Genomic DNA, 23,654 nt, shown 5'->3' with positions numbered 1-23,654 from the left:
TCCAATAAAAAAACCCTATAGAAATCTATTTTAACTTTATGTAAAATACCTAATTTCTTTAAGCCTTTTCCGAGGTTATCAGGCTCTAATGCTTTACTGGGGGCAAGGTGCTAGCACAAACCTATTAATGGCAGTTCTCAGCACTGCAAGCTCCCTAATCACTTAGAGTCATCTTTTCAAAATCAGCATATCTATTTTTCCAGCTTCTTTTAGACACCAAGTAATTTACAAGCAAAAAGAAATAGTTAAGTGCAGATCTGATAGCTGCCTCTAATGAGTTGGTTCAGAAGCTGTTTCCATCATATAGGAACAGTGATTTAGAAACTGTGTTGAAAGACTCTTGCTATTAGCGTCTAGAAACCCATACATTTTAACTACCTATATCCAGCAGAGAAAAACATTTAATGTAGTTATGTGCTTTGTTGCAGCAAGAAAAGCATGTGGATTCATATCTGTATTTAAAACACTTTCCAGTTGGGGTATTTGAGTGTCGAGACAAAATATTATGTGGGATATGTTGCCCTTAGAGAAATCTCTAGAACTGATCTCAGGCGACAGACTTTTTGTAGTCGTCTTCCATAAAACCAACACATAAATGCACCTAGTGTAAACTAAAAGTTCACATCACTTCCCATATGTTATGCACCACTGTCTTAATTAAACTGCAATATACTGTTTTAAGACTGCATCAGCTTTATTAACAACATATGTCTGATAAGCGCTTCAGTGCAGTACAACGCCATTTAATGGCTTAAACAATAGAAGAAGGACCTCACCCTGATGTAAATTGACCTAGACTGCAGTGGAGATGGGCCTGTTTACATCAGGTGAGGATCCTGGACTAACATATGCAAAACATATGCCACTATAATACTGGGGCCAAAGAGATCCATCTTCTCTAAATGTTTGATATAAAGGCAAGTGATGTGATCAAAATGAAAGTCCTTATGTAGATTCCCCTTTTCTTTTCTCAGTTACCTGCAGCACGGGCACCTTTTATAGCGGAGAACACAATCAGTGCGTTCCTTGCTCACCAGGAACATACCAAGACACAGAAGGTCAACTTACCTGTGAGCCTTGCCCAAGTAATGATGGACAGGGAGTAGCAGGCGCCCGGAACGTGTCAGAATGTGGAGGCAAGTTTAATTTGCTTATAAAAGGATTAGGTGTTGCCACACAGCCTGTGAGGCATGGAGGCTAAAAGAGGGGAGAGCCTTCCACACTTCTGTCTTGTAAAGGTAACAGAAGAAATCTCTGTGCACTTACAAGCAATACACAAAATGTTTTGGCTTGTTCCATCCGCTGACATTGCTGACAAGAAGATGGGACCTGCTGCAGCAATGATGTGAGTTATGGTATGGAAATGAGCAAGCCGAGCAAAGCACTTTGCTTCAAGTCAGGTATGGAATCTGGACATACCTCGACTTGCAAGGACTCGTCAGGTATACTGTGTGCCAAAGGGATGGATTACTTTGGACTGGTATTGGTGAGTCTAATGAACCTGCTGATTTAATGTTTTGCATCAGATGCAGTTTACCTGGTCTAATCGGCAGCAATCATAATTTTGAGATAGTTATGCTGCAGTAATCTGTAACCTGGACTCGGAGCTAATGATTGCAAGTTTCAACACTGCTTGAATTCACTGTAGCTTTTGGCAAGTGATGTAGCGTCTCTGACTCAACTTCATGATATATAAATTAGATGATAATGATGAAAATACCTGGTTTTCAGAGAGCTGTGAAGTTCAGTTTGTTAATGCTTCAACTGTAGCTTGATCAAGATAAGGTTTTAAGACAACTGTTAATTATTTTCTTTATTTTATTACAGATGAGCAAAATCTAGTTTATAGCAGATACATTATTTGACTTCGAAAGGAATCTGTCCTATCTGCTACACAAGTTCTAACTTTAAAACTCATCCATGTAATTTACATTAATGCTTTCTTCAAGGATATCCAGAGTGAGCACACAATGAATGACACTTGAGAAACTGCCACTTTTTCCCCATCCACTGAATAAAAAAAATAACTAGTGTCTCCAGTCCAAACATATGGTAGATTTTGCTGATTTACTCTATGAAGGAACTATCACAGAAAAATTCTGGAAATGCTTGTGCATCTTTGCTATGTTGACTTGCATTTAGCCAAAATCCAACAAGAATAGATAATCAAAATAAAATCTGAGTGTATAAAGGTTAAATATAGTATACTGGCCAAAGCAGCACAACAACTAGAGGAAAAAGACTGTTATGTTTCAAGGCTTGCATCTGAATTATTGGTCTGCACAACAACAAAAAGAAACCCTTCTGATTATTTTTGCAGAGTGGATCTGTCTCAAAATGTTTGTTGTCAGATCACAACAGTCTGTTTTTCTGCTCAACTCTCCCCTTTTCTCTTTCTCTGAAAGTGTCAAGAGAGAATATGCATTGGACTTCATAAACCTCCCTGTCAAAGATTTTACCAAAATCAGTATGTCTCCATAAAATGTGTCAGCATGTGTGATGAAACAGTGTATTTTGATGAACACAGATTTTGTTAGAAATGTACTCACCACCTGTAATCAACAGTATTTTTGCATCATATCTTCTGGAGCAGTAATGCCTGTGTAGTAGCAAATAAGCTGTGAGTGAAATCCTCACCCCCTGCAGGTGAGGCACATACAACGAGTATGTAAGAGATTTTAAGTGCCTATTGTGTAGAACTCTATGTTGTAGCTGCAAGTGAATAAGATGCTGTGATATTTAAGTTACATGTGATCCATGTAGGTACAAAGCCCAAACACAATTAGGAAACCTAGTCATTTGGGGCATTTCTCAGGGAAATCACCTCAGATTGATTTTGTTGGCAATTTCAATACAGAAGGGAAGAAGGGAGCAAGTTAGCTCATTCTTATATACAGGTAAGGACTGAGACATATTAGTGCTGAAAGCATCGGGTATTTAGCAGTATTAAAACCCAGCTGTCCGCGTCTTTAAAAGGATGTCTGTAAGCCACGCTTCACAAGTACTTAATTTTCACACTAAAATCCAGATCCAAATCCACTCTTCATTAACTGCCTTCACGTTAAAGTCCCGTGACCAGTTGGACCAGACCAGATGGATCTGTTTTGCTACAAAAACAATAGCAGAATTGTCTTCAAGTTAGTAATATCATAATATTTCTCAGAGGTTTGTGTCACAACAGCCAGCTTGTACAGTCATATTCCAGCCAGCTGGGATGGAAGCACAACTAAATCCCGGAGATCCTGGTCCCACAGGTGTCCATAGGAGTTTGACTTTTGTGGGGACAGAACTTGAACTTTGCTTTCGCTCAGGAGCTCTGGTTCATCCTAAGTGCCAAGTACCCGAAATGCTAGATGCCCCCAACATTTCCCAGCAAGTATCAGGGTTCTTAAGAGACCCCAATCCCACCTAGAGCCCTCAAAACTTTCAGGTTTTCAAGCCAGTTGTTTCTGCCTGCTGTTCAGTTCTCAGGGAAGCTAACTTACAAAGTATTGGGATTAGGCAGCCTCAGGGAGCACCTAACATCTCAAAGCGCTGATCTCCCAGGCTGGGGTGGTGTGAAGATACGTATTAATGCCATAATCTTGAAAAACTTGACATCCTGATTCTCAGGTAGGTTGTCAAGGAGTAAAGTACTCAAGCTAGCAAGAACCAAGACAAACAAACGCCTATCAGAAATTGCCTGGAGAGCAAGTTTTGAAACTACTTTGTATCTGTCAGTAGACTCATTCACAAAGTGCTTTGCTTTACACGAATCACCATTTTCTGGCAGAAGAGCTTCTGACAAGCACTAGTTTTCACAGCTACCTGGAAAGTTGCTGGTGTCAGCTATTCTCATAGACAGGGTGATGGACTAGTCCCATCCAGTCTGGAAAATCCCATGATCGACTCTTTCCATATCTAGAAAATGGAGATATAAAAAAAACAATTACTTGCTTCATAGATACGGTGGAAAGTTTCATTTCTTCCTACAATGTGCTTTGAAATTCTCAGATGAAAGACTTGGTGAAAGTACAAAGTACTCAAACAACATCTTAATAGAGCCCTTGCTAAAAAAAAGAAAAACAACAAACAGAAACATAGGTAGCAAAGAGCTTATTAAGAAACTAGTTGTATTTACTGATGTGGTTTTTAGGAAGCAGTTACAGGAACAATACAAAATCAGCAGATAAGATTAGAATTTGATCTGCAGCTGTCTTGATGTCCCATGTTTAAGTTAAAGGAAGCATTGCTTACTACTAGTGGGGTTTATACTTTGTCCAGAAAAGTTGGCTCACTAATACAGAAGATCATTTTCAATTTCTAGGGCAGTGTTCTCCTGGGCACTATTCTTCAGATGGTTTTAAACCTTGTAGAGTCTGTCCTCTGGGTACATACCAGCCTGAACCAGGAAGGACCCTCTGCTTTCTGTGTGGCGGTGGGCTTGTGACCAAGTATGAAGGTGCTGTTTCCTTTCAAGACTGTGAAACAAAAGGTGAATTTAAAATCTTTCCATGATTCATATTCCTGCTGCTTGCCCTTTTGTTTGTAATCTTCAATGCCAAGGGGCTTTGAAAGGCTCCAAAACAAACATAGTCACTGCACGTGGCAACACAGTGTGTTACACAACACACTAAATTAAATGGTCAGGAAATCTGTAAACTAGGAACGATGTCCCAAGGTTGCGGAGACTGAATAGGCTTTATGGTTTTCTTTGGAATTTACCACAGGCAGGTACAGAGTCAGCGCCGCCACTGATAAGTCAATCAGCCCCACTGCGTGGCAAGAAATAAGAAAAACTTGCATTAGGCAATGCTTTAGCCTTCATGTCCTGTATGTTTTTATTTACCAAATTAGAAAAACTAAACGCTACAGAAATTATGTGAAGTTAAGGATTGATTATTAATGGCCTAGGCAGAAACTGTAAGCGTGAAACACGTGTGTTCCATAACATCAACTTCCAGTACAAATGCTGAAGAAGGAATCTGCCCAAATGCATTTTGGTTTAGTTGCTGGAATGACATGCTGGCCCTGGCAAACAGACACTAATGGAAACCTCTCTCCTGCTATTGTGAAAGGCATTTTTATTGTTGAGGTAGATATATATCAGCTTCCACTTATTACAAACTCATTGGAAACCACTGTATTAAATACAGTGAGAGGCATATGTAGCACGTGTTACTAGTTCGTAAGGGTTTAGCTCTAGTCGTTAGAACAATTCTAGTTAGAAGGTCCTTTGTAACGGGAAATACAGGGAGCTAATGTCTTTTTTGCCTTTTATGGCCTAATAAGTATATTGCAGAATGGGGATCGTGAGGTATGTCCAGGGTAGAGAAAAGCTCTCTCTGCACTGAAGATTGCTACTTTCTGAAAATAATACACCTCATACCTTACAGTTCATTGTTCTCCTGGACACTACTACAACTCCACAACACACAGATGTATCCGATGCCCTGTGGGAACATACCAGCCTGAGTTTGGTCAAAACTACTGCATCACCTGCCCTGGGAACACAAGTACAGATTTTGATGGCTCCACTAACGTTACGCACTGCAAAAGTAAGTTGCATTTATATGAGTTGTGAGATGAAACGTATCTTCAGTTCTGAACTGCAGCTTGAAGGTTCCATCTGTCGGGCTGGAATTCAATTCTGTATTGCCTAGTTAGCATATATCTACTGCCAGAGGGAACAGCAAAAATTGGGAAAACAACGAGAAAAAAGCCTGGAAAAGTACCACTTGATGCATATGATGGTTTTAGCTTTAATGTAATTTGGCAGAGTGCCAGCTACAAGTTAAAACTACACAGCTTTTGGTTTCCCAGATCCTGCAAGTTGCCTTCAGTGACACATATTCCTCTGTGTCTCTGTAGAGCACAGTATCTTCTATCAGAGAAACTGCCATTTTATAATAATTATAAAATACTTGGAGATATGGTCATGCACACTGCAATTGCCAGGTAATCGCTCATGACAGTGAAATCTTCTCATAGGCTTTTTTGCAGTACTCAGCCTCCTTTCTTCAATTACCATTTTAAATATCCCCAAGGATTCCAGTCCAATTTTATTTGATCTTTTGTGAACGACTGATTCTTTTAGGCAAGCAATTTTTTTCATCTCTACTATGCTAATTTGAGAGAACGTCTCTACAATAATTAGGTAATGTCATCTAAACTAACTATTCATGTGCAAATCTATCGTAAGTTTTGATTTTGATTATGTGCCATGTGTCTTTGAAGCCCTTCATCATTTCTAATGTAATTTGGGTAAATTAGATATTTGTAGGGAATTTGAAGAAGTTTGATGATTTTCCTATAAAATAAAACCATCCTTGTCACTTTGCTGTCTTAGATACTCCCCGTTTTCAAGCCAGTTTCTGACCTTGCACAATCTTTGAGGCTCGGATTAAGCAAACTATTTAGACATATATCTAGTCTTATGTGGGTGAGTAGGCCTGCAGAGATGAAGCTTAAGTCACTTACTGAATCAGGCTTCCGTGGCAAATTCAATAGGAGTTTTGAAAACTCTGAAAGTAAAACTGATCCATCAATGGAGATTCTTTATTAACTGGTTTAATCTAAGATAAAGCAAGGCAGATCTGTAATCAAGGTAAGGCTGGCTATTAGGATCATCACACTCATTCAGCTAAATCAGGTTAAAAAACAAGTGAAGTTAAACCAGAATACCTTCTGCATGTCAGCATGGTCTCAGTGGTAACCGCTGTGTGAGTACCTCCACAGTGGGGTCATATTTACTTAGCTGTGTTCGTTTCTTAATCAAATGTTAAAGCAGCCTGAATGAAGCATTGAATCAGTTTATACACCGGAGATTAAATCAGTTGGAGCAGCCCTGCAGATCAAGTATTCCTTTAAAGGCTTTCCATGCTAAACAAAGAGGCAGCTGGAGAATGTATGCATTTCTAAAGCCACAAGGAGGAGTTTAGACTTGCTCTTGACAGATCTAGAAGAACACCTCAAATTAGCTAATCAGCTAACACAAATGCTAATTTATGTTTCTCCACAGACCAGCACTGTGGAGGAGAACTTGGGGATTATACTGGCTACATTGAATCGCCCAACTATCCTGGAGACTACCCAGCTAATGTTGAATGCATTTGGAATATAAATCCACCCCCAAAGAGGAGAATACTCATCGTAGTACCTGAGATATTTCTCCCAATTGAAGATGAATGCGGTGATGTTTTAGTAATGAGAAAAAGTGGTAAGTTGCCAGACATGGGTTATATAAATATTTATTGCAAACTGACTGAGTGGAAAGTTCGTATTGAAGGGACGACTGTCTTCATCTATCCGGTGTTTCTAAAAGGATTGTTGAATGAACTGGCACAGCAAGTTAAAACAGAACACTGTACCAATAACAATCAACAGAGTGATATTAATTATTCAAGTGTCTTGGCTGAATCACAAAGCAGTTAATGGGCTTCTGTCTGGCCCAATTATCACGTGGGATAAATCACTGCTACTCTAGAAGTCAACAAAGCTATGTTAGGTTATACTGGGAGAGCTATCTCCTGTCATCTGTACAAATTTGTGCTCTCACTTGTCCTTTGCAAGTATATATATGCTGCAGTTATTGCTAAATCCGTGCAGTGATGCAGGTTGGTACACCTGACACCCTTAAGAAATCCAAAGTTCTCCCGATTTTATGTGGAGTGGGGGGTGTGTTGTGTCTTTGATTGTGAAGTTAATTCAATAACTTCTGAAGTTAAGACACTAATGAGATGCACTCCTCCTTCAGTCCTATGTAGGCATCCAGCTTCTGGTGATCTGTTGCTAAATCTCCAAGAAGCACTAAACCTGAAAAGCAATTGTTTATATGGAGCTTTGTTTAAAACAGTGTATTTTACTTGCTAAAACAGTGTATTTTATTTGCTGAAACAATTTTCACAACTTTTTATCCTTGAGGGCTTGTGTTGACATCTCTATATATCAGAAGAAGAAACCTGCTCACTATAGATGGAAGGAAATTATATCTGTCCAGATCAGTTTTTTAAAAGCAAAGCACTTACTGTAGCAAAACAAATCAGTTGTCCTTCTAATCCCAAACTGTGGTTCCAACAGTGAGTAAAGCCAGGCACATCAGGGAAAAGTTTGACTTCCACTTCAGTACCAATAAAGGTACCAAAACAACGATGACACTGGAAAATGAGGGCAGTTTTTCAGAGTCGTGCTTTGTGATCACTGTATGTTTGGCATCGTAAGAGTAGATCTTATGAATATTTATCATAGTTCGTGTACGGTCAGCTGCTAACGTTACTGTGGAAAAACTGATGGCAGTTCCAGAGTTACAGTTAGATCCACTTTTTTGCACTTCAAATCCAAATCCCATTCAATTCCAAAGGTCTCTTTTTGCTAACATTGGTGAAAGTTGAATCAGCCCTAGCACGTTCAGATTTTAGGTTACACTTGTTATTTTCCCTAATTATCCTGTGGCTATGGAGTGGGGTTTTTGAACTAGGTAAGAAGCTATTTTTTCCTTTCGTTTGAAATTCGTTTCAACTTAGAGGAGCCTCATGATACATTCATAATGATTTGAAGACATCCTGCACCCTCCATCTGTTACTTATGTTAGGGGCAAATGGGGGTCTTTCTGGTTCCCAGCTATTAGCTTTGTTTCAGTATAGATAAATGACATTTTCTTTTCAAACCTACAACCACGTGTTTTGCACTGGGAGGTGCTGGTCCATTATGATCCCAGTAAGAAAGGCACTGAGGCTCTGTAAGGTATCATTTAAAATGCTATTTATTAGAGCTATCATTGTAAGGAGAGAATAGTATAGATAATCTTACATCCCTTTAGATGGTGGGAACGATAGGCAGCGTAGCATCGAATGGGCCTCTGATCCACGCGCAGCATGCTGGGCAGACCCTGCCCATAGAAGAGATTTTGCCCTTTCAGTCATTCAAGCTATTACAGGATTTTCTTACAAGGAAACAACTCAATTTATCATTTCTACTGTCAAACAGAAACAATGTTCTCATGAGCACTTCTTGCTGCACTTTTAGATAAAGGCAAGGCCACACAGTAGCGTAACCGCCGCACCAAGTGGAAGTTGCCTGCAAGTTCCTCTCGTTACAACGAGCTGGCCGAGGTTATCTTGCAGCCACGGGACTTGTGCAGCACAACACAGGCCTGAAGGCCACGCTGGACGCGCAGCACAGCACAGGCCTGGCCATACCCAGGTTAACTGTTCTGTGGATCACTAACTCCTCGTGTGCGATGGTCTTTTGGTCAGATAAGTGGTTTATTGCTATCAGATGAACTCCCCAAACTGGGTGTGTAAGGAGCCGGTTACCACATCTGCCTGGGGTGCAGCTGACTTGTTCTGACCTATCTGGGCCCAGCACATGGGAACCCTGGAATTCAATGCTAGAGCAGTACACAAAATAAGTAATATTGATAGTAATGTTATAAATGTCAAAAATTATCTCTGGCACCTCACTGTCTACTTAAGCTTCTTGCTGTGGGACAGAGGGGTTCCCATTACCTTTGTGGAAAAACTTACTTCTCCTTATAGACAGATAAAGACTACATCCCTTCTATCACAAAAAAACTTCCGTTCTCAGGAATACGTCAGCTGAGAAGTGTCTTGGCAATTTGACATTTCTGACCTCTAGATGAGGAATGGTGCAAAAAGTTATTTTATAAAGAACATTTCTTTATTTAACCTTCTTTCTAGCTTCTCCTACTTCAATTACTACGTATGAAACATGTCAGACTTACGAGAGACCTATTGCATTTACCTCAAGATCGAGGAAGCTGTGGATTCAGTTCAAGTCAAATGAAGGAAACAGTGGCAAGGGATTTCAGGTCCCCTATGTAACTTACGACGGTGAGAATGGGATTGTTTTCCACCTTTGTGTTATATCTGAATTACAGAAAATTGTCCTTTAGAATCTCTCTTATGCTGATGACAGGGAGAGAAGAATGAGGAAAAACTTGATGTAACTCATTTTTATTCCAGTGAATTACTTTAAAACCAGTTGCAAAGATTTTGAAATAATACCTAATTTTATTTTTATTACTTTTTCTAATACTTTAAGGATGGACAGCGAGTTACACAGAATTCTTTAAACTTAATCCTTATCCCACTGAATTCAACAAGACTCCTTTTAATTGGCATTTATCATATGCATAATGAGAATACCATTAATTGCTGTACATTTTAGGAAGCCCCTTCATCAAGTCCTACTGGTAACCCACACAATTTTGAAAATTATAAATTAATAAAATCACAAGTCCAACAGAGAAAAACAATGATGCAAAAAGAAATATCCTTTCAGTAACCACCTTCATAAATCCACATTTTAAAACAGTCTGGCTTGTGATATAAATTATGCATTGAACTGTATATTTTGGACTTTGAGATTATTTCTGTTGTAAGGAAACAAAGACTTTTCTGTGATACCTTTGGCAGCTGTTTTTGTGCAATTTTGCGAATGATGAGAAAATCTGTATTAAGCTGGTCATTCAGGAATCAAAAGAGCTGTTCTCAGGGCAGAAAACGAGGATCTGTTCCTGTCTGTGCTGCTGACTTGATGTATAACCTTTGACAGTTATTTCATATCCCTGGTCCTGTTTCTTCATCTCTAGAATGCAGATAATAAAGCATTATTATCTGGAGGGAGTAGTTTTCGGGGGCTGTTACTATTTATATGGATAATTCAAAATTACTGTTCTAAAGCACTACAGAATTTTAATGTGATTAGATTAGACTACAGCAGCTTGAGAGACACTGAATAATTAACTGGATATTAAATTTCTCAGCTCTGTCCTGAAGAGGAGGTCTAGCTAATGTCTGGCTATTATCCTCCCAAAGGACGTCACGAACAGTCACTCAACTGATCTTTACTTTGCAGAGGATTACCAACAACTAATAGAAGACATTGTTCGAGATGGACGATTATATGCATCAGAAAATCATCAAGAAATCCTAAAGGTAAGAAAATTCTGCTTTATCTGAGGCTAACCAAGAATTCCTTTTACTAAATATTTTCCCAAGATAGTTCTCATTACCCTGATAGGGTCATAATATTTAAACCTCAAGTGTGACCCCAAATTAAATTCTCTGTCTTCTGAGGTTTGTTGCTGGCATTTGGAGCAGCACAAAATCAGTAGCTCAGCTGGGCAGAGCATGTGCGTACATCCTTTGCTGAATCAGGAACTAAATGAAATGTATGCTAACATGATTGTATGTTAGAAAAATTAGTCAACCAAGAATGAAGAACCTATTGTTTGAAGAGCCTTCTTCAGCCTCAGTCTGGTATGTGTTTAAATGAGTCATTAAGTTAGAATTTCCTGTGCATTAAAAAAATGTATTTACCTAAATCACTGTCCTGCCTCACCAAGACATAACCATAATGTAGCATTGTAAGCTGTCCATGAAATGGTTTTCCAAAGACACAAGCAACACACTGGAGAGAGTTGTGGAGGAAGGCTGCTGGGCTGCCACCTATAACAACTAACTAATTAAAACTGAAAAAAGGCTGTTCAGAAGGCAAAATTCAGCCGTGTAAATGTACAGCTTGGAAGGACAGGAACTGATTAACAGCCAGCTCCCCTGGCCATCCCTGCCCCAGCCCTGCCAGTATTCTCTCACTAGAGCTTCGAGATCGCTCAGGTCCCAGCTGCACTGCATACAGTCAGGCACAGGCTCAGCTGAGGCTCTGAATCAAGACTTTACCAAGGTACAGGAGAAGGTCCTTAAAGAGCTCAGCATCACTGCGGGAACAGCCTTCTCTCTTGTTCACCGAGGGAAGGCCCTGGATGACGGCGTGAAACAGGCTGGAAGGGCAGTCAGCGGCAGTTTGCAATTCTAATGCCTAACTTCTGCAGCCAGTTTGTGGTTACCCCAGCTGCTACCCTCTCAGTTCAGGACCTTCCAGGAACGCTAATGGCAACAAAACGTCCGGCACAGTAGAAAGATTCATCAGTCTAAAACTCCACAGCAACACGGAGCAGTTTGTATGTAAGCCCAGTATGTCTGGGCTTTCCCCAGAATCAAGTTTTGCAGAAAAAACCCTGATTGTTGTTTGTTAATTTTGAAAGCTGTGCAGACACTAAATTCAAACGCTATTTTTTTCTAATGTATGTGTTGTCTCCCATAGGACAAGAAACTGATTAAAGCTCTCTTTGATGTACTGGCACACCCACAAAACTATTTCAAGTACACAGCACAAGAGTCAAAAGAGATGTTTCCAAGATCATTTATAAAGCTACTGCGATCAAAAGTTTCCAGATTTCTACGACCATACAAATAGTCTAGCGGTATTCAATTTTTGGTTACTTCGCATTCCTGTCAAATATTGTCTTTCCTCCATAGTAGAAACATTTGCTAATTTGAAGGCTCTTTTTTGCAGTCTTTTGTTTTCAATTGTATATTGAAGAATACCTATAATGTTTTATAATCGTTAAAAGCCAATGTTCTGAATGGGATTTTTACTACAAAAAAAATTGTGCGTCCCTGAGTGCATCTAGTTGAAGATCCAAATTTGTGTCTGCACTAGTGTATTTTCACTTTCCATTTTGAAATTACATTACGTAGAAAATATTCTTTCTAGCTTTTTATTTTTCATCAACAATAACTTCCGTCAAAGCAAAGAAGGAATCTATTCATATCCGATTAAACTACCTGCAGATAAGTTCTGTTGTAGAAAGAAGTATGTAGTATAAATAATATTTGGATTTTGAATTGCACTTGAAGTTTATATTTGAATCTTTGGAAGAAAACAAAACAATGTAAATTTTGTTATTTCTCATTTGTGGCTTAGTGGAACCTCTGTCCAAGTAGAAATCAAAAGGGAAAAAAAGAAGAAAGAAAAAAAAACCCAAACACCTGTAATCTTATTTTATGAATTACGTAAGAACGAGTCCCATGCCCTAATGTCCGAATGTTTTTATCTGTCGTCTCCTAAACTTCTTCAGAGGTTTGCCGCTGTCAATTACTTCATTGAAACAGATTTCGCTCTGGATTTCCGTACACCAGTTGATCCCTTTGAAGGCATTTACAATAGGATAGGTGAGAAATGAACAACAACAACAGTAGTAGTCTTGTTTTTCTTTCCGTTAATAGAGCATCTAATTAAGTACAATATATAAATATATAAATATATACTTCTATTTGTGGGTACATTAGTAATGTTATCTTTAGTTACTGTAAATATTATTCATGCTTAAATCTTTACTCCCACACACCCTATTTACTCGTATCTATTTGTAACTTTGCTTAGATGATTAAATGACTTCTCCAAGTGCTTGTCACTTCCGTTAACACCAAACTGAAGCCTTTTGGACTTTTATAATATTGGATAATTGTTTACTCTGGGACAATCTCTTTCACCATACATTATTCCAGGAGAAATGACATCAGTTAAGATGCAACTGCTGTCCAGTAAAGGGTCAGCTATTGCCTCTTCCTTGGGCACCCCTCACATGCAGACCAACAGAGTTACCCCTGAGGACGAGACACGTGAGAGAGGCTCACTAGGGAGGAATTTTTGTTGGATCTGCCACCTTTAAAACGCTGGGAACATACCTGTGTCACAGGCCCAGGCTCTAAGGGGGGTGAGGGGGTGAACAGGACACAGCTTTGCGGGTGAGTTGGAGGGCAGGCCCTGCAGTCTCCAGGGACCCGGCGCTCCCTTTTATCGCGAGTTTGCAACCGCAGTGCCCATCAACCATGGGGATTGTACGGTCTGCAAGAGAGCATTAGCCTCGTGGTCAGGCCTTCCTCACAGAGCGACAGGTACTGGTGGGTTAAGATGATGATAAATCCTGTGTCTCCTGCAGTTTCCTGGCACAGGAGCCCATTTCAATGAGAGAGTAGCTATTTTTGTTAGTATTTCAGCCGCTTTACTTTTAAGTCCCTTCCTCTTGTATATCATTTTCCCTTTTGATCCTACAAGTTTATTACATGGAGAAATCAACTACCACACCAACATCCTTTCAGAAAAAGACGAACATACAGTTTTGTTTCACTGCATTTTTTTTTGCATATCTACCCTGTAGTTTAGCATACCCTTGGATGCTCTCAAAGACATACATTAAGGGTGGTTACGGTTAACTTCTTACACTTTTTTTGTCTTTGAGCAAGTAATGTTTAAATTTACAAAGTTGTTTCCTGTTGGCTACAAGCGGTTGAATACTCCATTTCTAAGAGACACCTTAAGTATTCTTATGAGTTTTTCTACTTGGCCATGTTGTAATTTTGCTTGCCTTCTTTCCTTTTCTGTTGAAGAGCATAATTTTTTTCTTTCTGTGCCTGAACAGTTTTAACTTAGGGTCTAACGACTCAGTTTTTTAACTCACAGATCTTAGGTCTTTGACGAGCTTTCTCTTTTTTTTATATATACATATATATATATTTATATATTAACCCTCATTTCAAAACGTAACATCTCCATAAAAGTCCTTTTCTAAAGGCTGTTAAACCTAACTTTTTGTGAGGATGTTGAAACCACTTTTATTAAATATTCATTATGGGTTACTAAAGGTGGATATTTGAAGGAGAACATCTCATCAGTCCTAGATTCAGTGCATGCCTGGAACGAAAAAAAAGTTACGTGTATCTTTTTCCTTAACAGGAGTTATTTGTAGGAAAAAATTAAATCTTAAAAAAGCAAAAATCATTTTAGGTACTCAATAAGTGTATAGCTAAAAAACTACTTCAGCCGAACAGTATTTTAAAGTCTGATAGGTTATTCAGAATGATTAGAAATGGGTCAGGATTGCAGCCATCCTACTGACAGATACGATGGAAAAGATATGAAAGATATGGAGAAAAATAACTTCCTCATTTGCTGAACAATTTACAGTGATCTTTAGTATTTCAAACTTCAGTAAGCGAACTTTGGAACCTGATGCTGTGCAGTGAGGTTAGTAAAATCCTTGCTAAAATTTTTGCTTAACAACCCACACGTTTGGACATGATACCACTGTACGACACTGGTGCCAAGCAGGACAAACTTCCTCTCTGGAACAGGGCTGAAAGTAATTGCCTTACGAGTCCAGAAACCACTGGCAGCACCGTAACATTTTCCAGGTTCTTAACTACATGGGGAATCCAGTGCCAGATAGCGACTACGAGAGGGACGTGGCCCAGTTGTGGCCACTGTTAGTGGGACCTTGGTAGAGCTGTGAAAGGTGAATACAGGAGGAACTAGCTGCATTTAGTGCTGGTACAGCTTGCCCTGACTTACAACCACATTAGACAAAACCAGGGTTTTGTCTAGTTCATCCTGACAGACAACCTGAGAGCGCGTGTTAGCTCATATTCCCCGGAGCCATGTCAGGGCATGGACTCCACAGTCAGGACAGGGCGCTCGGGGACTTCTGTAGCAAATGCAGACTTTGCGTTGTTGAAAGCAGTGAAAGAAAGAGAATAATTTGGCCTTCAAAAGTATGCAGTGAAATGCTTCTGAATATATAGGGGTTTCGTATGTGACATACTTAGAAAATGAGTCAGGTTTGAATGTTTGCAGCTCTGCATAGAAATGCCCTTGGATGTGCAAATTTCTAATGAAATATAAGTAATGACAAGTATATAGGACTGTCTGAACCAATTTCAGCTGATTTGTATAACAGCACAGAATTTTTACATCAGCTCTAAAAGTTAAAAATACTTTGACTTTCATGCTGGATTTATAGTTACAGAAACTGGCGGTCACCAAATAGAAGGTGAGCTCAGCTCTTCATTTGTTAATGTAGGTGTAGGATGTCTTCATCGTCAGAAGTCAGAGAACATATTGCTACTATACAATAACAGTACAACAAGGAATGTTGTCTTCTATGGAGAAGACCTAGACGCATTTGGGAATCAAAAAATATATGAGGAGAAATATGGCCGCCTTTAAGAAAACCAGCTTCATTAAATGAATCAATACATCACAGAATATAAAATTTTGGCTTTTACCCTAAACGTGAAATATTGCCTTTAAACATATTCAATAAATACAGCCCTGTATCTGTTCTTACAGAATTACACATTGTACGCAGGATAGGTGCAACAACATGTTTACATGTTATTACAGCAAGGCCGAAGAAGTGTCCATTTGTGATTGCCCAATTCCACGTCACAACCCGAGCTTTTTATTTTCAATTTGCAAATGCCTGTGTGCCTAAAAGCTGCACCTGTAGCACTTACCATTCTAAGCCTCTCTTCCTGCTTTAAATACTGCACTTATTTTTGGTGAGGTGGTGGTGAATCATCCCTAAGCATTCTTGTGTGCCACCAAATCACCACCTGCATACCTGCTGCAGTCCAGGAGACTGCAACAAGCAGAAGTTGCTAATCAAGCCCTAAGTCGTGCCGTGAAAGCGCTCGTTAGCGATTGCTGTGGGCAAGGTGCCTCTGTGTGTCATTTGAGTACAGGAAGCATCAGGATTGGGTGTCCAACAGATTGCCACCTGCATCTTGCCTGCAATAGCAAGATTTATTCTGCCTGAAGATTTAGCTCGCCAAAACTGGATTTAAAGCTGCTGAAGTCTTTTTTCAGCCCATTTTCTTGCCCTGCCTTCCTTCCTCCATCATACATTAGATTTTTACCTAAAGACCAACTTTTCAAAAGAAATTTATTTCCTCATTGTGCCTCCCCTGTAGAATAAAGTTAAATCACAGTGTGTTATAACTACTGAAGATTTAGACTCATCAGCTTCATACTAGGGTAAGCTTACTTAAAAGTAAGTAAGCTTACTTAAAACTAGCTTACCTAGTAAGCTAGGTTTAGTTTAAGTTTAGTTTTGTTTTAGACTAGCTTAAATAAATACAGGCTTGGTTGCAGAGTTTTCAGAGAGTCTGCATTCTGAGTTGTCAGCTGGTTTTGAAAGAGCACAGCTCGCCTGTAGTCCTCTGTCTGTAAGCAGAACGCAAGGATGATGCCACATGAACAAGAAACATGCTTGCATGCATTAAACATTCAAAGGGGAAAGTCAAACCCCACCCCATGCCCCTTTGTAAGCGTGCCCAACAGATTCAAATTTCTCAGGTCAGTCTTATCTGTAAACAACCCAGTTTTAATCTTGTGGATATTGAGTTGCGAACATCAGGAGCAAAAGTAGTGGTACGATTCTTATACAGGAACTGCTGACAGGTCTTGGCCAGCACAACCCAACTGCTTTGTGACAGTTCCCGTATCTGGACTCTAAATACCTTTGCGTGCTCTTAAAAAAGAAGCTGGAGTGAAATCTTCAACAACTGAATCCAGTGGCGAATTTCTCGGCCACCTCAGGGGTCTGGATTTTCCCTTTTCTAATGATGGGAATGAGCAACACACGCAGTTACTTGTACCTGTGTCATGAGTTCAAGTAGTTGCATTTTTTTCATAGTTTAAAACCACTGATTGACAGGAATGGTAGTAACTGGAGAAGTTCTATAGACTCTCAGTACTTCGAGAGTTTAATGAAATAGTTTTCTAGGATGAGAGACTGTTGTAAGCACTTGGGGGGAAAAAAAAAAAGACTTTTGTCTCCCATAAGAATTTATGGAAGAAGGGAAATTTCTGTAAGGTAATACGAACTTATTCCTCAGTGTGAGACTTGGATTCAGAGAGAAGTCTCATGTTTTATCGTAACGTTTTTCATCTGAATAGAAACAGACTGGGAAATAAACTCTTAATGTCAAAAAACTGTTATCTAAGTATCTGAATATATACAATTCCAGTTTGTTATTTCATTTATTTATTCTGTTTCATCACTAAGCTTTTAATCTATAAGATTAATATGTAATATACAAGAGTAAAATGTACAGAAGTACCTTTAGATGTAATAATTTAAACCATCTGTATTCAGAAAGCGGAGATAACAAGTTTAAAGATACACAAACAATTGCAATTCAATTTTAGCTGAATTTCTCAATATCTAGAAAAAGAAGTGGCTTTGCTTAATTAAACTTTATTTTAATGATTGTGAAAATATCTTTTAGAGTTTGGTTTTGTTACTTTAATTAAAATTATTTTGTAAATATTGTTTTCTATGTTTTATACCTTAGAAAGGCCGTTAATTTGCATTGACAGCAGCAGATAACTCCACACAATGATTAAAAAGGTACTTTAGGAAACTGGGGTGGATGTGGTCAGTAGTCGGATTCATCCTTCCAGATGACTGCTCCTGTTATTTCTGCAGTCTCACTGGCATCATCGGAAGAGTTTTCTGGGGCAATTGAACCTGCTAATTTTTGTAGAATTGACTATCAAGTGTCATTCTGAAGTGCTTACCATTTTCATAACATATAAAGAATATGTATTTTAAAGTTAGTGCTAGCTCTTCTTCCATTGTTAGGATAAGAAACAACACAAAACTCAGAAATAAAAGGGAATTCAAAAGATTATGCCCAAATATAGTATAAAGACAAGGAAAGGTATGGTACCCCTGTGCTCCTCGGTAGCAGTGGAAGTGATAAAACCTCGTGTTGGATCAGATCATAGAGCCTTTTTTAGGCAAAACTGCCACTGAAGTCAGTGGTAGTTTCACCTGCATAAAGTTCACTATGATCATGTCCGTCATCTGTTAAGCAGGAATTTCTGGTAGACTAGATTGGGGGGGGGGGGAGGGAAATACCTGGAGTGTAATATTGGTTTCTGTACCAATTTGCTCTGTGTAAATCACTGGGCAAGAGTGACATTTTGAACTAAATCCTTGTAGATGCTGCTGGGACTTCTAAGCTTTATTACCAATGTAAATTATGTACAAACAGGTATTTCCATATGAAATGTACCATGATAGTTTAGAGCAAAGATAGTGAATAACTGTACAAAATTTGATACTTAGGAAGTAAAATACAGTGGTCTAAGCTTTACCAATATTTTAACAATACTGTCAGATTTGTAGTAGAAAACGTTGTTGTAAATGTACCTTATAAGAAAATACATTTCCTTTTGCCTCTGTATATTAATAGCTTTGATTTCTATGTCAAAGCTCAAAATGAAGCATGTAATAAAACTTTTGTTAAAATCACTTTCATAATAAACGTAAAATGGAATGGGTACCCCTGCCTGCCATTTATTTGTGTACATGGAGAAGGCTCCACGCACCAGTGTAATGTAGACAGGAATCAGAAGAGAACTTCACTTTTTTGATAGCCTTTACATATTTTGGTCTAATTTTCATCTTCAGGCAACAGAGAGCTTTTCCTTTCTCATCAAACAACTGGAGTTTGTGAGTGCTGGGACACTGAGTTACGTTCCTTCCAAACAGACTTCAAGGAGAATTTTTCAGAGCAAGAAGAAATCCTGGCTACAGCAAAGCACCACATCACCAACATTCCTCCAGGACCTTTAACCATTTCTTAAAATAACTCTGACGTTACTATGTGTATCTCATGCAGGTGCCCTTTCCCTCTATTGAGAACCTGCCTCAAAGAAAGAAAGAGGAAGGAAGCTCTCTTCCACTGGTGGCCTGATGGGCTATTCCCACCACAAGCTGCCGAGAAGACTGGTGACTTCCAAACTCACATCCTGCTTGTCCCATTGAGGACTAGGTTGAGAGGAAACTACGCTTGCACCCAAAAACGATGATTTAAAGAGAGGTCAAAAGTGTCCTTTCCTCCTCTCGTCCTGCTGTGGAAAAAGTGTGTTTGCCCAGGCCCTCCTTGCTGCTGAATTTTACGATGGTAGTTACACTTTTGCAGTCCAAGATTACAAAGCAAGTAGCATTTGTACAATCAGTGGCCCAAGTGAAACTCCTGATGCTGGTAATGATGAAAATGGATGATGACAGACTGACAGAAATAGACTGTGTAGTGACACAAATAGGTCAGTTAGATCTGATTTAAATCATATTTTGCAGTTTAAGAAGAAGTGCAAGTTGCCGTTAAGGGTATGCAGCCCGCTAGACCAGACAAAAAGCACGGATGTTATTAATTCAATTGATAACACCTGTAACAGGTTTGCCACTCAGCAGTGCTTGTTAGGAGATGAGCACAGCCTGCGGAGCATTGTTAACGCTACAGCAGCCACCTGCTGTAGAACGGGCAGGAGACTTCATATACATACCAGCACGGTGTGTGCTATTCTGCTGATACTCATGGAAGCAGCTTCTCTTGTTAAGAGAAAGCATTTATCATATGACAGTATGCTCCACTGATTTTATGTATGTTATAAATGATACAAATACTATCAGTATGACTGATGACTATTGGCGTCACTGACAGGTTTGAAAGGCATAGAGACAGCTACATTCTGACTGGCTGCAAAAGATCAATTACTGCCTTTTTCAGCTAGCAGCAATCCACTTAGGTAATATGGGCAGTTACCCTCATTACACTCCAAGAAGATACAGCATCACTTTTATCAGACTACAAATAGTGCCATGTAAGATGGTGCTCAGCTGTCTTTATAGCTTCAGAGGTTTAAAGGAGTAATAGGAAAAGTCAGCTCCTATCAAAGACAGAGAAAAGCTGAACTCAAAAGTTCCTAAAGGTCATTGGAAGTCAAATTAATTACTGGTAATGTAGTATCTGCGTACAAGGGCAAAAGCTGCTGAAAGTTCAGCGGTCACGACGATGCACGTTTGAGTATGAGATTCTAGTTTACTGAAATAGGCATTGCCTGGTGAGAATCGCAGAGGGGTCCATTCTCATTTCAGATCTTTCCATGACTTCCCAACAAGCTCACAAAATATAATGGCCTGATGAACAGCACTCCAGTGCGACCCAGCAGGTAAGTGAAGGCAGACTGGGCATACTCTTCCCTTTGTTTAGCCATCAACATTGACTGACTCCTGGTGTCACAGAAGGGTCTGTCCTGTACAATCACAATAAATGGCTATTTTTGCCTCTTAAAAATAACATCTAAATGGGCAGTCAGCTGTGAACTGCTGGCAACATTCCTCCAAATCTTTAAGTTGCAAACCAGTCTTCATTCCCAGAGCATTTTTAGGAGACATTGCCTTGCCACGGGTGCATTTTCTTTCTCCCTCTGTTTTATGTAGCTGTGCTTGAACTCCTGTAGCACATGAAGCTAACACAGCTGCGGTCTGCTTTCTCCTGCCCCTGTGCGCATCTTGCTGCTGCTGTTCCCCAACAAATTTCCTCCTATCATGTTGCTAGGCAGGCAACATAAACATAGATGTGCATGCTCTAGGTAGCCACAGACTATTTTTGCTACAAAATGTTTCTATGTTTAAAACCTAAATCAAGCGAAGTACCATAAGCCCATCTGTGCATTTTATCCAATATGGTATTTATTTAGGAGTCAGCACTATTACCAGCCACGGCTTTTTTATGATCATTTAAGGAGATCCCTCACTGACTAGCTCTAGAGAGCCCCATCACTGCCCAAGGAGATGGATGCCAGGTACCTGGCCCGTCAGCATCCTGAGCCATTCCAGCACGAAGGTGACATACATACCAGTTGTCGCCTCTGCAGTGTGCCTCCTGATGCACGGTGTGAGATGTGCTACACTCCAACAGCACTTCCTAACATGCAGAATAACATCATGTCCAGCTCACTTGTGTGTGCAACAGTACTCCTAAGTAACAGTCATAACTTTTATAAAAGTAATATATTAGGCGACATGGTATGTATGCCTAAAGACACAGGCAAAGGAGGAACAGGGATCTGCCTTTCTGAAGGCACCCAAGCAGCTTGTGACAAACTGCAGCACTGGCTGTGGAGGTGCAGCAGGATGCCTTGGGACTAAGGGCAGCACGTTGGATTGCCTGCATGGATGTGACACGAGGTGAAGATCCTTGAAGCTTCCTGGCAAGCCGCTTTTTCATCTTGTACCCCTGGTATAAGGGCAGCCTCCCTCCAGCCCAGTACTGCTTGAGCAGTGAAAGCGTCTTTGAAATTAAGACACCTGCACTTGTCAGTGTGTGTTATGTCAGTGCATAATATAAATGCAGTAAATATGTTTCCTGGGGGATACAATGAGTATTGTTTGTACCAGACAATTTGTTTGGCTTATTATGCTTAAGACACTGATCTCGTCAGACCTTTAGGCTAGAGACTGGGCCCAACCTGCTAAGATCATTCATCTGTCTGCAAGCTGCTGTCCAAGGCTCTTTTTCTCCAGGGCTTTTTCCAAACTCCACGCTCACACGGACACCCGCCCCAAGACCAAAACATGGGTTTCCCTCCTGACTCAGGTGCCCATCCAGCCACACAACAGGACAGTGCAGCCCTGCTGTCACACAGTAGTTGGGGTACAGGAAAGAGACTTCGTATAAGGCCCTTGATGGACACCAGCTGACAGGTGAGTGTTGCAAATTTAACTAAATGTGGTGCTTTATTTTTCTCTCCTCCTTCTACTGCAGCCACATGCCCGGACATCACTGCAGTCTGAAGCTCTGAATTGATGACCCCACGGCTGTCTGAGCCTTATGTGGCGCATCACAGAATCGTGCTCACAGCCTCACAGCTGGTTGCTGTCACTGCCTCTGCACAGGTTCCTTGCCAGGTGAGTGCAAAGCACAGTCAATGCTGTTTTGGGGATTCTTGCAGTTAGAGGGATGCAATAGCTTCCCAAAAATATACCTGTCCACAAAAGCAGGTAAGCAAAAGCTACACACAATCACTGCTATTTTAAGGCAGAATAATACATTTTGCATTCTTGTAACAGCATCTATGAGGTTCTAGGCTCACAGATACAGCTATGATAAAGTATTTACAGCAAATGATGTTCCTCCCTTCTAAGCCCCCATCTCAGCTTTCCATGCTTAGAAGTTCTAGTTTTACTGTTGGGAAAGTTGTTTATTTGAAAGCAAATGGTTTCTTTGATAACATATTACAGCATTTATTGTAAAATGCATCAGAAATACATCCCCTCATCTCCTTTTTATTATTATGTTGAGGGTCTCTTCTGCCCCTTACATCCCTACCTCTCTTCGGGAGAAGGCTTCCATGACATGCTGCCAAAGAGGAAGGTTCTAACGTGAAACAACAGGAAGTGGGGAAATGCACCCCAGATCTATCAGGATCAGATAGCCATAAACATTTGGAATAAAGCCAGAAACTGCCAGACTCACAAAACTTTGTAAAACTCTAGTTGTATTTGTTGGGGCCAAATGCTGCTTCACATATGCTAACTCATGATAAATTCCTGCTACAGGGCAGGAACTAAATGAGGTAGTGGTGGATAAGTCATCGGGACTGCTGTGACAGAGGCACAACAGCTGCATGGGTTGGTCCCCTACAGATACTGCCAGAAGGCTAAATCCTCTTATTTTAGACTGGGGCAGTGCTTGTAAGCTCAGCCTTGCTGAGAATTTTTTGCATTCTCTGCAAATACCTATGTAAAGTAACCCATTAAATTTAACAAGCGCTTTGCCTGAGTGAGGACTGCATTGTTCAGGCACTGTAAATTAGTCACTCTTCCTAAGAAAACAATCAGAATAATATACTGTGGTAACTTTTTCTTTACAAAGATTATCCACAAATACCTGCTTTCATAATGAGAGGCTGACAGTGGTATCTCTGGGCTACGGCTCTGGCATCGCAGGTGATCTATGCCACAGAGTAGGAACAACTGCTCCCGAAAGCCTCACTGTGCAGCCTGGTGGCTGAAGTGGTGATGGGAGAGCGGTGAGCGCTGGATGCCGCTCCCTGCTCCAGGAATTACTCCTGTTGTGGAAAAACAGCAGAAAAGTGGGGTAGGCTGCCAAGGACAGCAGTTGAGTAAGACCACATTAGGTAACTGTTGGACAAAGTCAGGGAATAGCCCA

General features: G+C 40.1%; 1 protein-coding gene across 5 annotated transcripts in view; it reads left to right on the top strand.

Annotated features, from left to right (window-relative positions):
• The window catches only part of SCUBE1 (signal peptide, CUB domain and EGF like domain containing 1), a 223,332-nt gene extending 205,101 nt beyond the window's left edge, over nucleotides 1–18,231 (top strand). For 4 of the 5 annotated variants that reach the window (XM_076343880.1, XM_076343872.1, XM_076343862.1 and 1 more), the window contains 7 exons: nucleotides 975–1,136; nucleotides 4,307–4,474; nucleotides 5,376–5,537; nucleotides 7,001–7,198; nucleotides 9,678–9,830; nucleotides 10,858–10,937; nucleotides 12,106–18,231. In XM_076343880.1, coding sequence (XP_076199995.1) covers nucleotides 975–1,136; nucleotides 4,307–4,474; nucleotides 5,376–5,537; nucleotides 7,001–7,198; nucleotides 9,678–9,830; nucleotides 10,858–10,937; nucleotides 12,106–12,258 — 1,076 coding nt within the window. In that variant the 3' untranslated portion in view covers nucleotides 12,259–18,231. The remainder of the gene's footprint in view (nucleotides 1–974; nucleotides 1,137–4,306; nucleotides 4,475–5,375; nucleotides 5,538–7,000; nucleotides 7,199–9,677; nucleotides 9,831–10,857; nucleotides 10,938–12,105) is intronic. The other variant, XM_076343853.1, reaches the window with a different exon arrangement.
• The last annotated feature ends 5,423 nt before the right edge of the window (nucleotides 18,232–23,654 follow it).

The sequence above is a fragment of the Aptenodytes patagonicus genome, chromosome 1, assembly GCF_965638725.1.
Source record: "Aptenodytes patagonicus chromosome 1, bAptPat1.pri.cur, whole genome shotgun sequence".
Classification (NCBI taxonomy): domain Eukaryota; kingdom Metazoa; phylum Chordata; class Aves; order Sphenisciformes; family Spheniscidae; genus Aptenodytes; species Aptenodytes patagonicus.
The sequence above is the reverse complement of the archived record's forward strand: the minus strand, read 5'-3'. Positions and strand labels throughout refer to the sequence as shown.